At 37.2% G+C, this 13,934-nt stretch overlaps 1 protein-coding gene across 4 annotated transcripts in view; it reads right to left on the reverse strand.

The window, feature by feature from the left end:
* ZNF410 (zinc finger protein 410) overlaps positions 1-13,934 on the reverse strand; it is a 38,593-nt gene that overhangs the window by 20,409 nt on the left and 4,250 nt on the right. For all 4 annotated transcript variants that reach the window (XM_008567011.1, XM_008567009.1, XM_008567010.1 and 1 more), the window contains exons 2-5: positions 11,895-12,076; positions 10,160-10,295; positions 6,069-6,287; positions 4,642-4,833 (exon numbers count right to left, since the gene is read on the reverse strand). In XM_008567011.1, coding sequence (XP_008565233.1) covers positions 4,642-4,833; positions 6,069-6,287; positions 10,160-10,295; positions 11,895-11,927 — 580 coding nt within the window. In that variant the 5' untranslated portion in view covers positions 11,928-12,076. The remainder of the gene's footprint in view (positions 1-4,641; positions 4,834-6,068; positions 6,288-10,159; positions 10,296-11,894; positions 12,077-13,934) is intronic.

Consider the following 13,934-nt stretch of genomic DNA (forward strand, 5'->3'; position numbering starts at 1 on the left):
CGCCTCGCTCAGCCAGTGAGCGGGAACCGGTCTGTATGTGGGATCCGAACTCTCGGGCGGGAGCGCCGCCGCACTTCCCAAGCGGTGCACTATCCAGTGCGCCACCAGGCCGGCCCTGTACCACCCCTCTTTAGTTATAAAATATTTAAGAATACAAACTCAGATTTTTTTTATTTCTAACCACATTTTTAAAAACTTAGAGATAATATCTACTGGAATTTTGTTCAACAGAATAAGAGAGGAGTACACAGTGACACCCTTAAGTTGAAATGAAATCAGTTAATTAAAAATTTATATAAATTCCAGATTAGTAAGTGCTCATTTTCTTTCATTTGCTTCAAGACATAGTTGGACATTAATAGAGAAAAACATTCATAGTCACTTAATTCTGCTATGAGCATATGGAGTTTATCTTTCCATTATACATACCTTAGGAATAAGATTTCTTTTTTTTTTTAGAAATAAGATTTATATTTCCAAATTTTTCTCTCAAAAGCCAAGGGTAGGATATGTATGTTGTACCTATCTGCTATGGTTTGAATACCGTTTGCCCCACCAGAACTTATGTTGAAATTTGATCCCCAATGTGGCAGATTGGGGGGTGGGGCCTAGTAAGAGGTGTTTGGGTCACAGGGGTTGATCCCTCATGAATAGATGAATGCCCTCCCTGGAGGGGAGGAGGGGTGTATGAGTGAGTTCTAACTCTACTAGTTCCCTCAAGAGCTGCTTATTAAGAATGTGGTACCTCCCCTCCCTCTCTCTTGCTTCCTGCCTTGCCATGTGATCGCTGCATAGGCCCAATCAGCCATGAGAAGCAGCCTGAGGCCCTCACCAGATGCAGCTGCCTGATCTTGGACTTTCCAGCTTATAGTATCATGCAACAAATAAACCTCTTGTCTTTATAAATTACCCTGTCTCAGGTATTCTGTTCTAGCAACACAAAATGGACTAAGACACGCACACTCCCTGAAACCCAGTTCCTCCTCTTCACTCCTGTATTGGCTTCCCTTTGCTTCCCATGGCCAGACATTTCAACAATTACCTGATTCCATTCTAGACTCTCTCCGTCTTGAGTTCTCCTCATCTTTGGCAAGTCTCAGTTTTTAAAAAATTAATTGAAAAAGTAGGGTGGTACAAGTGCACTGGTATTTATAATTAATCGATTACAATCAGTTACAGATTTCTTTGCTCCTTCTCCACTTCCAATGCTTCATTTGACTAGCCTTACAAAAAAAAAAAAGTAATACCTACACATAGGTAAAAGTTAAATAGCATGAAAGTGCATATACCACGTAGGAAATTTCTCTTCAACCCCAGACCTACAGCTACTTAATTTCTAATGAAAGGTCTGTAGAAACCTCACTCTAATCCAGAGATTTAAATCAGTGACAGTTGGGGCTTTGAACATTCAATTTTGGAGAGACAATAACAACACTGACATAATCATAAAACAGAAAAAAATAAATACATGGAATAAAGTGAGGCTAAGAAACCATTGGAATCCCTCCTCCTCAACACTGAAGATTACCAATACATGTTCAAATATAAGGCTAATTTTTCCCTTAAAAAAATCCTTCTGGGGCTGGCCAGTTAGCTCACCTGGTTAGAATATGGTGTTGATAACAGCAAGGTCACAGGTTCGGATCCCCATACCAGCCAGCCACCAAAATTTAAAAAAGAAAAAAAAATCCTTCAGAAAAGAGTGAGTTGCCTTGTATTTGAGTTCTTAAATAAGCTCTCACTTTAAGGAGTGCCCCCTCAATTACTTTGTTTTTGAAAACAAAGAACTGTTTGGAGAAGACAGCTTAAAATAGCCTCAACCTGGGCCGGCCCATGGCGCACTCAGTAGAGTGCGGCACTGGGAGCGCAGCGACGCTCCCACCGCGGGTTCGGATCCTATATAGGAATGGCCGGTGCGCTCACTGGATGAGCGCGGTGCGGGTGACACCACACCAAGGGTTGCGATCCCCTTACCGGTCACGAAAAAAGACAAAAAATAAAAAAAATAAAATAAAATAAAATAGCCTCAACCAATGACAGTTTTGGATATTCAGAGGTTACCTGATAAAACTGGCTCAAAAAAAAAGAGACAAATTCAGCACCTCATGATTGCGAGTGTTGCATAATGCTGTAACCACTTTAAAGATCCTATAATTATATAGTTACATGAATAGGTCTTTGTGTTTGAGTTAAAATTTCCACTGAGGGTATCACAAATAGCAGGGGCCAGCAAACTCTTCCTCACAGTAATTATTTTTGGCTTTGAGAACCATATGGTCTCTGGTCACAAATACTCAACTTGGCTACAGTAGCAGTCATAGTAGACAATTTATAACTAATGGCATGCCTTTCTTCCAATAAAACTTTACAAAAATAGATGGTGACTTGGCCCAAAGGCCTTTGCTAACCTGATATTCAGCATCACCTACAAAATTAAAATACTTCTACCTTTCAAGCAACTTAGATGAAAGTGAAAATGATGTGCTCTGAAAAGCTGTGCTAGAGGACTCACAAAGTAGCTTCAGTAATTACAATGACAAAGATATTTATGTTACAAATGCACTAAAATATTTGATAACATCATTTAACTATATGTTAGTGGGTGAAAAACAATATTAAGTTAATATATTTCATATGATTTAACATGTACATGTATATTGGGCTGGCCAGTTTAGCTCAGTTGGTTAGAGCATGGTGTTGCAGCACTAAGGTCAAGCGTTCAGATCCCCTTACTGGCCAGACACACAAAAAAAATAACAATAAAAAAAATAAGGGCCAGCTCGTGGCTCACTTGGGAGAGTGTGGTGCTGATAACACCAAGGCTGCGGGTTTGGATCCCTATATAGGGATAGCCAGTTAGCTCACTTGGGATAGGATGGTGCTGACAACACCAAGTCAAGGGTTAAGATCCCCTTACCAGTCATCTTTTTAAAAAATAAATATAAAAAATAATAATAATAAATAAAGTATACATATAACCAAAATTATAAAATTTTCAAATAGCAACTTACAATGTTAATTTTATCAACATACCTAAAGATTTATATATCTAAGGGAAAAAAAGCTCTTAGGAAAACATCTCATTGGGAAAATGGAAGACTGTCTTATATTTGGGCTCATTTTATATTCAGGCATACAAGGCAGTTAAGGTAGAAAGGTAACATATGTGGAGAGTGAGAAAAGATCCACACAACGCTTTGCTGATTATAAAGCACTTCCCAGATAGAATTTTATTTAATCTCCATAACAATACAATCACGTAAGCTATCTGATCTCTATGTTCTAAACATGAGAAAATTGAAGGCAAGGAACATTAAATTGCCCAAGACAGGAAACTAGTAAACGATGGTCCCAGGTCTGGATCCCAGGCCCCAGATTCTAAATCCCAAGATCCCTCCCTACACTGCTTCTCATTGGCAAATATAGCACTACATCCTCAATGCAATTGAAAATGCTGAAGGTTTCAGGATCCAACGATTGGCAAAAGCATCTCAGGAAGAATCTGAACTTTAGAGTCCCTCCCCAAAATGGTAAAATAAGCCATTCTAAGTAGCACTATGGTAGTCACAAACAGAACTAATCATTTGGAAAACAGAAGTTTGACGTTCTCTGTGCAGGAAAGATTTAGGTTAAAGTTTCTAAAACTGGAATATTCTGAAATATTCATAAGATCCTTGAGTTCTTATGAGAAATTTTTTAACATTTTATTTTCGTATGAATTTAATTTTTAAAAAGTCATAAACATATTCTAGATCATCTGTACGTGTCCATACACATACAGCTGTGTACAGACATAAGATTTCAATGCTTAAGCTTGGTTTGTGTAATGATAGTGCTGAACCATATAGTACTAATTTAATTATCACAGATTAATAAGAAAATACAGAGACAGACCTAAAACAAAAAAGTATTAATGGCATGCTACATAAACAAAGGTTTTGCAGTGGTTTGGAATGTTTTGAATAGACAGACCCATGGTTCTCAAGCTTGAGCATGCATCAGAATCAAGTTTATTATCATTCAGCAGGTCTGGGATGGGGCCTGAGAGTTTGCAATTCTGAGTTCCCAGTTAATGCTTACGATCCAAAGACAATACTTTGAAAATTACTGGAATAGAGAAAAGTGGCACAGAGTAGGAATGCTGAACTGAAAAGAACACTAAAACCATTATAGCTAATTGTTAGATTGCCATGAACAGAAATTTAGTTTCAGCAAAACATCATCTGCCACACTGATTTAATTTTACTTTGATTGACTTCATAGTTTTATTCCTGTTAACTAATAAAACTATTTTAATTTCATGATGGTGTAAGAGCTCTGACTATAAGAAGTTTACACAGAATTTATGTTTTTACATATTTAAAGAACATTACTATAAAAACAATTCAAGGTAACCACACGATCTGTGAATATTTTTCTCCCTTAAAAGGGGTTCAGAATACTAGTTTAGTTGATTCTGCAAAAAAATTTGACATGGCCAAGTTATTATACAGAAAATAAGACAAATAATTTACAAATTTCTAGCCTTCTGCTCTCTCCAATAAAATAACTTGGATTATATACAACTAAAAATATAGCCACTACATTCCCAAAATTTCTTGGCATAGAATACTGGAAAGGAAAATGCCACAGGGGTCTCACCATTGCTGCTGGTTTTTGCATTCTTTGCTAGTTGTGCACGAGTAGCAGCAATCAAACTGTCATGGGCCAACTCCTGAACCCGGAGGAACCATGGAATGCTACTGTCCGTGCTCTCACTGGAGAGGAAGTCATTACCTGAATCCTCTGCCTCATCCTGTACAAACACTAAGTGTTCAGCTGAAGAGCCCAGACCTGGAAGAAACAAAAGGATATATGAAAGTAAGCCATCAAGCAATCCTTTTATTTGCCCTGGCTCAGAAACTCTGTGTCCTGAATCAGCTATTCCAGAACTTCACCTCACGCCTCAAATTTCTGTTCTCATAGATGATTAGGCAATCACCTTTCTACCCTCAGCCTACAGGCTTGTCATTACCTTGCCTCCTCTTGTTTCAGAGGCAAAGCTGTCCTTCCTGGCAACCAGGCTAATCCCCACCTGTATTATCCCAATCCCATTCTTCAGTTATCCTTTTCTGTCCTTCAGTTATCTCCTCTCTCCCCCGACTGTAACCTAGTACTCTCTATTGGCCCGCTTTTCCTTACAGTCTTTAAATGAGTCCTAGCTCAAAGTCTCTCCCATCTTTTTTTTAAAAAAAGGATAGAAAACCCCAAGTGCTTCTCTAGCTATTATCTTCTTACCTATTTCTTCAAAGTCAAGTTTCTTGAACAAGTGTAACTTCCAACCTGCATATCCACTTTCTCACCTGCTATCCACTCCTCATCCCTTTGACTCTGGTCTTTACCTCTTCTACCCCAATAACAATTGCTCTTGCTAAAGTCACTAGACACACATTTCATCTCACTAGCCCATCCTATAGTATTTGATTTAGTTTTTCTTCCTTAAAACTTTTTCCAACCTTGGCCTCCCCACCCCCCAACTCTAGTCTTCTTCCAGTTCTCTTCATCCCTTTTCAGCCACTCCTTCCCATTCTTCTGTCACTCTCTTAAAAGTTTTTTATTTTTTTTAGGGTCCCAGACTTGCTTTCTTTTCTGTTTATGCTTCAGATTCAGATTTCTCTTGAAGAATCCATGCTCATTGTTTCATACGTTTCCTAAATGCTGATAAGAACTCAAACTACTTATTTCACACCAGACCTCTCTAGAATGCTGGATTTCTGTTTCTTACTCTTTAAAAGACACCTCCTCCTGAATGTCCCTCCAAAACCTCAATACAACAGGCACAAACCAGACCTAATCATCCTCCTCCAAGCCCTATTCTTCTTGTGCTATCTAATTTCCCAAACAAGAAATACTTATGTCATCCTAGAGTCCTTCCTCTTCCTCTACAAATTCAATTGGTCACCAGACCATACCAACTCTCCAAAATCATAAAATAATAAGGCATCTTTTAAGTATGACTGAGTTAAATATGCCCCACTCCCAATTTTTTTCTTAAGCATGAACATAGTTCAGAAAAGGGTAAAGAATACCTGCTCTTGTTAGGTTAAGAAGAATAAAAGAAGTGCTATCACTTGGCTGTAGATCTTGCAACAAGCTAGGAGACTCTGGAGTGGACAAAAACTCCGGGGACTTCTGTACAGTTTGAGCCCTCGTCTCCTCTCCGTCTGGGCCCACATTCACCTGAAGGCTCCTCAATACAGCCGAGGAAGGGACTTCCTTGGAGGAGTTAGTATGACTTGGAGTATCATCTAGTAAAGGGAAAATACCACAGCTTTATGTAACACCTATCTCCAAAGAACTCACCATTTTGAGACATAGCACCTAATACCTTTGTAATATCCCTTAGTACCTAACACCTTTTAGGAGCAGACAGTATTCTCATTTTACAAACACAAGATTTGCCTCAGAGAAGGACAAAGAGATGGCTTTAAGTTCTATAGGCAGTCAGCCAAAATGTGAGGAACAGACCCCTCTGACACTTGGCAGTAACTAATAACTAACCACTTACATTTGGACATTACAGAATTTACTCCTTTTTGAAGCCAGAAGTCAGTACTTTTTCCTTAGAAAACATAGCTATACAATGAATACAAACTCAAGAACAGGATCTAAATTTCAAATTATTTTTCTTAGAGAGACCCCTCTCCTTAAAACTTATAATATGTATGTAACAGTCCTGGTAAGTAATTAGGGGGAAAAAACCACAGCCTGGGAAACAAATTAAAGTTTTATTTATTTTATTATAATGTTTACTGTCATTATAGTTCTGGGTTTATACCAAATGTAAAAAAATAATTCAGAAGACTTGCTCTCAAGAACTTTGTTCTAAGGGAGGGGAAGAATTTCTAAAGGTTTTGGTTGCAATATAATAAAAAACTACACTACAGTACTGAAATATCCAATGCTTTCAGGGGTTTTCATTCATCTTTATAAAAGGCAGGTAACACTTTTCCCACTTTTAAGCAGATAACAGATAAGATTATAGGAATAAAAGTGGACAGTACTGCCATTTTCATTAGGCTTTGGCTTAATGAGATTGCACAAAAATGTGAATGTACTTAAAAATGTTTCAAATGGTAACTTTATGTTACATAGATTTTACAACACCAAAAAAGGATTAAAAATTGAAGTTCATAGCACAGTACTGATAAACAACTAAATACTCATCAACAGTGCCATAGATAAAGAAGTTGTATGCTCATATAACAAAATACTATACAGCAAATTAAACCAAACAAACCACACTATCCACAATAAGGATGAACCTCACAAAGACAGAGTAAAAGAAGAAAGGTACAACATATATGCATATGATTCCATTCATTTAAAATCCAAAATCAGCTAAAATTAAACTACATTGCTTAGAAATGCATGCATAGGTAGTTAAATTTGGGAAACAAAGAAATATCCTCACAAAAGTGAAGATAGTGGTGACTTATGGAAGAACAGAGGTGGTCTTTATCAGTGAGGAGTCCATGGAGAGCTTGGGAGCTGTTCTACTTCTTGATTGGAGGGAGGTGGGTTATGTGGGTATCTCCTTTATAATTATTCCTCAAACTGTACATATATGGTTTTACAGTTTTCTGCATCTATCATATATCTCAACAAAAAAGAAAACAAGCATACCACCCATAAAATGATACACACCATATCTAGAAGGGAGGGAAATGAGATTAGAGAGTACATGCAGATACGATTGTTTGTAATATTGTGTTTCATGAGCTGGGAGGCAAGTACATCAGTTTTCATTTATTACTATCTATAATTTTTTGTATGTCTAAAATATTCTAAATCAAAATTAAAATAAAAGAAGCTGATGTGGAAAAGAAGATGGATGCTTTTTTTAAGTCATCCATTGATGGACACTTCAGTTGATTCTATATCTTGGTTATCATAAATAATGGTGCAATGAACATGGGAACTAATATCTCTTCAACATACTGATTTCAATTCCTTTGGATATATACCCACAAGTAGGATTGCTGGATCATATGGTAGTTCTATTTTTACTTTTTGAGGAACCTTTGTACCATTTTCCATAATGGCTGTACTAATTTACATTCCCACCAACAGTGTACAAGAGTTCCCTTTCGCCACATCCTCACACTTGTTATCCTTCATCTTTTTGATAAAAACCATTCTAAAAGAATATGGATGCTTTTGTTCCTGTTCTTATTTCCTTTATTATTGTTAAAATATTTATTCAATAGGGCCAGCCCGGTGGCACACTCGGTAGAGTGCGGTGCTTGGGAGCACCACGGCGCTCCCGCCGAGGGTTCGGATCCCATATAGAGACCGGTCCGCTCACTGGCTGAGCGCGGTGCGGGCACAACACTGAGGGTTGCAATCCCATTACCGGTCACGAAAAAAGACAAAAAGGAAAAAAAAAATTTATTCAATAAATTTAAATTGAGAGAGAAAATTCAGGGGAAAAAAAGCCTAACAAAAACCAAAATTTATTAGCACTTGGAAATTTTCACATGTTAAAAATCCATAGGGGATTTGGAAAACACAAAGGTATTTCAAAAAGTTCATAAAAAATTCGTACTATCTTTTTTTTTCCTTTTTGTCTTTTTTCGTGACCGGCAACGCATCGCAACCCTCAGTGTCGCGCCCTTACCGGACCGGGACCGGCAACGGGATCGCAACCCTCGGTGTTGCGCCCGCACCTCACTCAGCCAGTGAGCGGCCGGTCTGTATGTGGGATCCGAACCCTCGGCAGGAGCGCCGCTGCGCTCCCAAGCGGCGCACTGTAGCAGTGCGCCACCGGGCTGGCCCACTATCTTTTAATTCTATTTTTCTACAAACTTGTTGAAGTACCCTTGTATGGCTCCCAACATTCCAGTAGAAAAACAGGAGTGGAGAGATGGAAGATGTGGAAGAGCTAGGATCTAGACAGGAAAGTGTTAAGTTAACACTGATTGGCTGAATATATCTGTCCTTATTGAAACTGTAAAAATTAAAAAAGGTTTTAAAGTTACTTCAAAAATCAAAGAATACCTGCAGAGGTCAGTAACCAGAAGACTTTATAACAAACAAGTAAGTTGTGACAAACAGACTAATATTAACTCTCCCTTGATTTAACATTAATATTCTAAGTTTTAAAATAAAGATCAGAATATAAAGAGTCCATTGCATCCAAAAATAATGTTCTCCAGGGCTGGCCCGTGGCTCACTTGGGAGAGTGTGGTGCTGATAACACCAAGGCCATGGGTTTGGATCCCTATGTAGGGATAGCCAGTTAGCTCACTTGGGAGAGCGTGGTGCTGACAACACCAAGTCAAGGGTTAGGATCCCCTTACCAGTCATCTTTAAAAAAAATAAAATAAATAAATAAATAAATAAATAATGTTCTCCTTTCTAATAGTTAAGTGATAGGCTTTCCCTCTTCCCATTCAAAGCTAATCTCACTACATGTACTATGAATTCTATTTCTTACTACTTCTCCCAGAGCCTCCTCACCAATTATCTACTATTTGTCTTCAGCTTCTCTAATTGCTTCTTTCCTCTTAGCATAAAACAACCCTCAAATATCTCAGCTCTTAAAAGAACAAAAATGAACTTCTCTCTACCTTACTTCCTTTACTTTTTCCTTCTCATAGTGGGAGAGTCTTTAGAAAGTGTTAGTTACTTCCTTAATTTGCACTGATATCTCAACTCACTGCAGCCTGGCTTTCCACCCTCTTTGCTCCACAGAACAGATCCTGTCAAGGTCAAACTTCCTATTTGTCCCTACCTCACTGGGCCTGTCAGGAGCATGTGACACCTTGACTTCCCTTGGGTTCCATGCCTCCACTCTATGCTAATATTCATTCTACTACCATAGTCTTTCCTTCTTCCCTCTTTTACAGGCTCTCCTGCCTTATTCTAAACCTTAAATAGGGAGTTACAAAGAATTCTGCTTTGGCCTTTTTTTCTCACCCTCATACTCTATAGGTGATCATATCCATTCATATGGTTTAAACTACTTATGACTCCCATAGTTGCTTTTTCTCCATGACTCCTAATTTTTACAGTTTCCATCACTCAGTTATAGTCAGTTATCCATTCCACCAATACCACAGAGTAGGTTACACTTACAGGACTTCTTTATCCTGTGTCTAGAGATCTTAATTTTTACCTGGTAACATTAGCCGGCTGCATTCTGAGGACTCAGTCACCGGAAGGAGAGACAAGCAAGTAATATCTTTAGCTTCTGATTCTACTAGTCCCTGTCCCAATGGAATGGATGTATTCTGAACAAACTGTACCAGGAGCTGGGGGGGAGGGAAAAAACACTGAGAAACACATGTTGTTAGGAATGGATCTAAACCTTGGAATTTACCAAAAGGCGATGATGTAATTAAGTCTCTACTGTTCACTAGTCTCAGCCATATTCAAAGAAAAAACTAGATTAACTACAATATAATATTTAAATCAATATTCTATCAAGTCCTTTGTTCTAGAGAAAGGCTGATCTATGTAATTAAGTTAACCTCTGTCACCTTCCATCAAACAGAGAAATAATAAAATTAATTATATTTTTAAAGAATAGCTAATTTTGGGGCCGGCCCCGTGGCTCACTCGGGAGAGTGTGGTGCCGGTAGCCCTGAGGCCACAGGTTTGGATCCTATATAGGGATGGCCGGTGTCCTCACTGGCTGAGCGTGGTGCGGACCACACCATGCAGAGGGTTGCGATCCCCTTACTGGTCATAAGAAAAAAAAAGAATAGCTATTTTTTAAAAAAAATTACCTACAATGTAATGGTTACATTTTACAAAGCACTTTTTCTGGGTACTGGCTTATTAATTCTCACATTAGCCCAGTAAGATTGAACATATATTTTTGTTTGTTTGTTTTGTTTTGTTTTTTTCCCTTTTTGTCTTTTTTTTTTTACTGACCGGTAACGGGATCGCAACCCTCGGTGTCGCGCCCGTACCGGGGACCGGCAACGGGATCGCAACCCTCGGTGTTGCGCCCACACTGCGCTCAGCCAGTGAGCAGGAACCGGTCTCCACGTGGGATCCGAACCCTCGGCGAGAGCGCCGCCGCGCTCCCAAGCGGCGCACTCTCCAGTGTGCCACCAGGCTGGCCCCTGAACGTATATTTTACAGATGAGAAATCAAGTTGACATTAAGTGACTTGTCTAAAGTCACATGATTAGTTAGGAGCAGTGCCAGAATATAAAGAATCCATTGCAAAAATTTAAGTAATCTAATTCCAAATTCAGCAACCTTTCCATTATGCAATACAGAAGTGCTAAAATTAAAGTGAGAAAATGAATGAAAATAAAATCCTCCACGTTTAGAAACAAAATACTTTCAGATATATATAAAACTAATAACTGTTTGTGATAGTAAATATTTATATATGTATATGCACATCCACATCGCATATATATTTATTATATATAAAAAATATATTTGTATGTAAAAATATAACCATTTAAATACATATTTTTATATATGTTTGTCAATATATAATTACCTAAATATATAATAATTTTACACTTATTTAAATAGATTTTTTTTTTAAATCACAAAATATAAAAATAGAATTTTTAGGGCTGGCTGGTTGCTCGTTGCTCAGTTGGTTAGAGTGTGGTATTATAATGCCAAAGTCAAGGGTTCGGATCTCCAAACTGGCCAGCCACTTAAAAAAAAAAAAAAAGAAAAAAGAATTTTTGTATCTTTGAGAAAATACTTAGTAATAGAAAAATAATAAATTAGTAGTTACAGTCATAACTGTTTGGTTCATAAAGCCTAAAATATTTACTATCTGGATCATTATAGGAAAAGTTCGCTGACGCCTAACAAAGGATAAACTTTCAAATACAGCCCACCAAAAGAAAAAGAAATAAACTGACTGGGCTCACCTCTGGTTTGGATTCTAACTCATCTGATAACATTGATTCTGCTTCCAAACCCTGTAGCTGTTCAGCAGACAAGTTCAAATTTAATTGAAAGTCAATGACACCTTCCTGCTATGCTCACATTCCTCTAAGAAATACAATGTTCTTCCTGTAAGATGCTGTGCTGGGTAGATAATCAATTTAACCTAAAATAGGGGTAAAAAAAGAGAGAGACAGAGCATTAAGAGCAGTTGGAAAATGTAGCTAATAAACAAAAGCACTTCTTTATAAATCCAAAAATCACAATAAGTAAGCAAATAAAGAATTCAGCCCAAAACACTTGCTTTAAAATAAAATAAGCCCAACAGGTACCAAAACTCATCAAAATGTTATGCTTTGATGCAGAATTTCTACTTCTAATAACCCACTCTAAGAAAAGGTTTTAAATATGGAAAAAGCTATATGTCCAAACATGTTCATCTTATCACATGATAATAAATAACTAGAAGCAATAAATACACATATATATCTAATAATTAGGAAATGGCTGATTAAATATGGCATTGTCACTTCAAAATATGGTTAGGAAAACAACGCAACACCAAGGGAAAATTATGTGAAATTACAAAAATAAGATACAAAATTATATATTTGCTATTATTAAAATTGGTTATATCACACATCAAAAAAAGAAAAAGGAAATTCACATATCTATGACAGTAACTATACAGTGTGGTAGGCTGGTGTGACTTTTCGTGATTTTCCAATTTTTCCAAAAGATAATTATATTGTTTATTTTAAAAATTACATTAAAAGAAACAGAATTTGAACAGTGTTTCCCAAAGGCAGTACTCTCAGGATCCTGATTCAGCTGTTTTCTCCCTATAATTTAAATTCTTACTCTCTTATAGCTTTTTCTTCAGGATTTTGGTAGGTAAGTCCACTTTACTTAGTACAATTGTTGCTAAAATTGGGAGCACTTATATATACAAAGTAATTATACAGTGTAAAATGTACCCAGGATGGGAGTTTTCAATTAATATGGGGGTAGAATAAAAAGTAAGACAGACTTAAAAGGCATTTAGAAATACCTGACTAGATGTTTATAGTCATTTACAAAATATAAATGAAAATGCTCCTTTTAAGTTTCCCACATAAAATAAAGTATCATAAATCCCTGACTTTTCTTTCCACATATATTTCTCTTATTCAAGCACTAAAACAGCTTAATGTGGTTTATCCAACAGTACATCACTTGCCCAAGTCATTAAGCTGCAGAGCCAATACTCCCACCCACAGAGCAGGCTGGCATGAATAACTGGCATGAATAGTGATTACATCTCTCTAGGTTTGATCTTGAATCTCCAGGGTTCAAGAATTCTTCCCTAATTCCAGCTCATCTCAATAAGCCAAGAAATTACCAGATGTTTGTTTAGGTCATCCTGAAGTTCCCTCCAACTTTGAGATTCCAGGATTGTAAAATCTCTATGAAATCAGACAACTATTCACTGTCTTTTATATGTTATCTATGACATCTTTTTATTTTAGTGTTTTCATTTCAATAATAATCTTTAAAAATAGACACAAGCATTTTCTGGAACAACCCAGTATCCACATTATAACTGACTACTGCCATACAAGTTTGGTGTCCAACTTCATAATTTGTATGTGTACTGCATGAACAAAATAGAGAATAGTAGGACACAACAGGATAGGCAGGCTGACTCAAAAAAATCTGTACTAGATAGAGCACTCAGTACCTTATCCAGGTTACTGTGGGGATCTCGCCTTTACCACAACTTACTATGTACATTAGCTGTAGGTGTGATGTCAAATATGCAATTAAGTTTGTTCCTATTACCAATTCCATTATCCATTTAACAGATTTCAAAAACTGAATTTCAAATCTTTTTTTCAAATAACAGTTTCACTGAGATTATAGGTCACATACCACATAATTCACCCATTTAAAGAGTACAATTAAATGGTCTTTTGTATATTCAGAGTTATGCAGATATAACCACGATCAATTTTACAACATTCTCATTACCCCCCAAAGAAACT

Source organism: Galeopterus variegatus, unplaced genomic scaffold, assembly GCF_000696425.1.
Source record: "Galeopterus variegatus unplaced genomic scaffold, G_variegatus-3.0.2 Scaffold284, whole genome shotgun sequence".
NCBI lineage: Eukaryota > Metazoa > Chordata > Mammalia > Dermoptera > Cynocephalidae > Galeopterus > Galeopterus variegatus.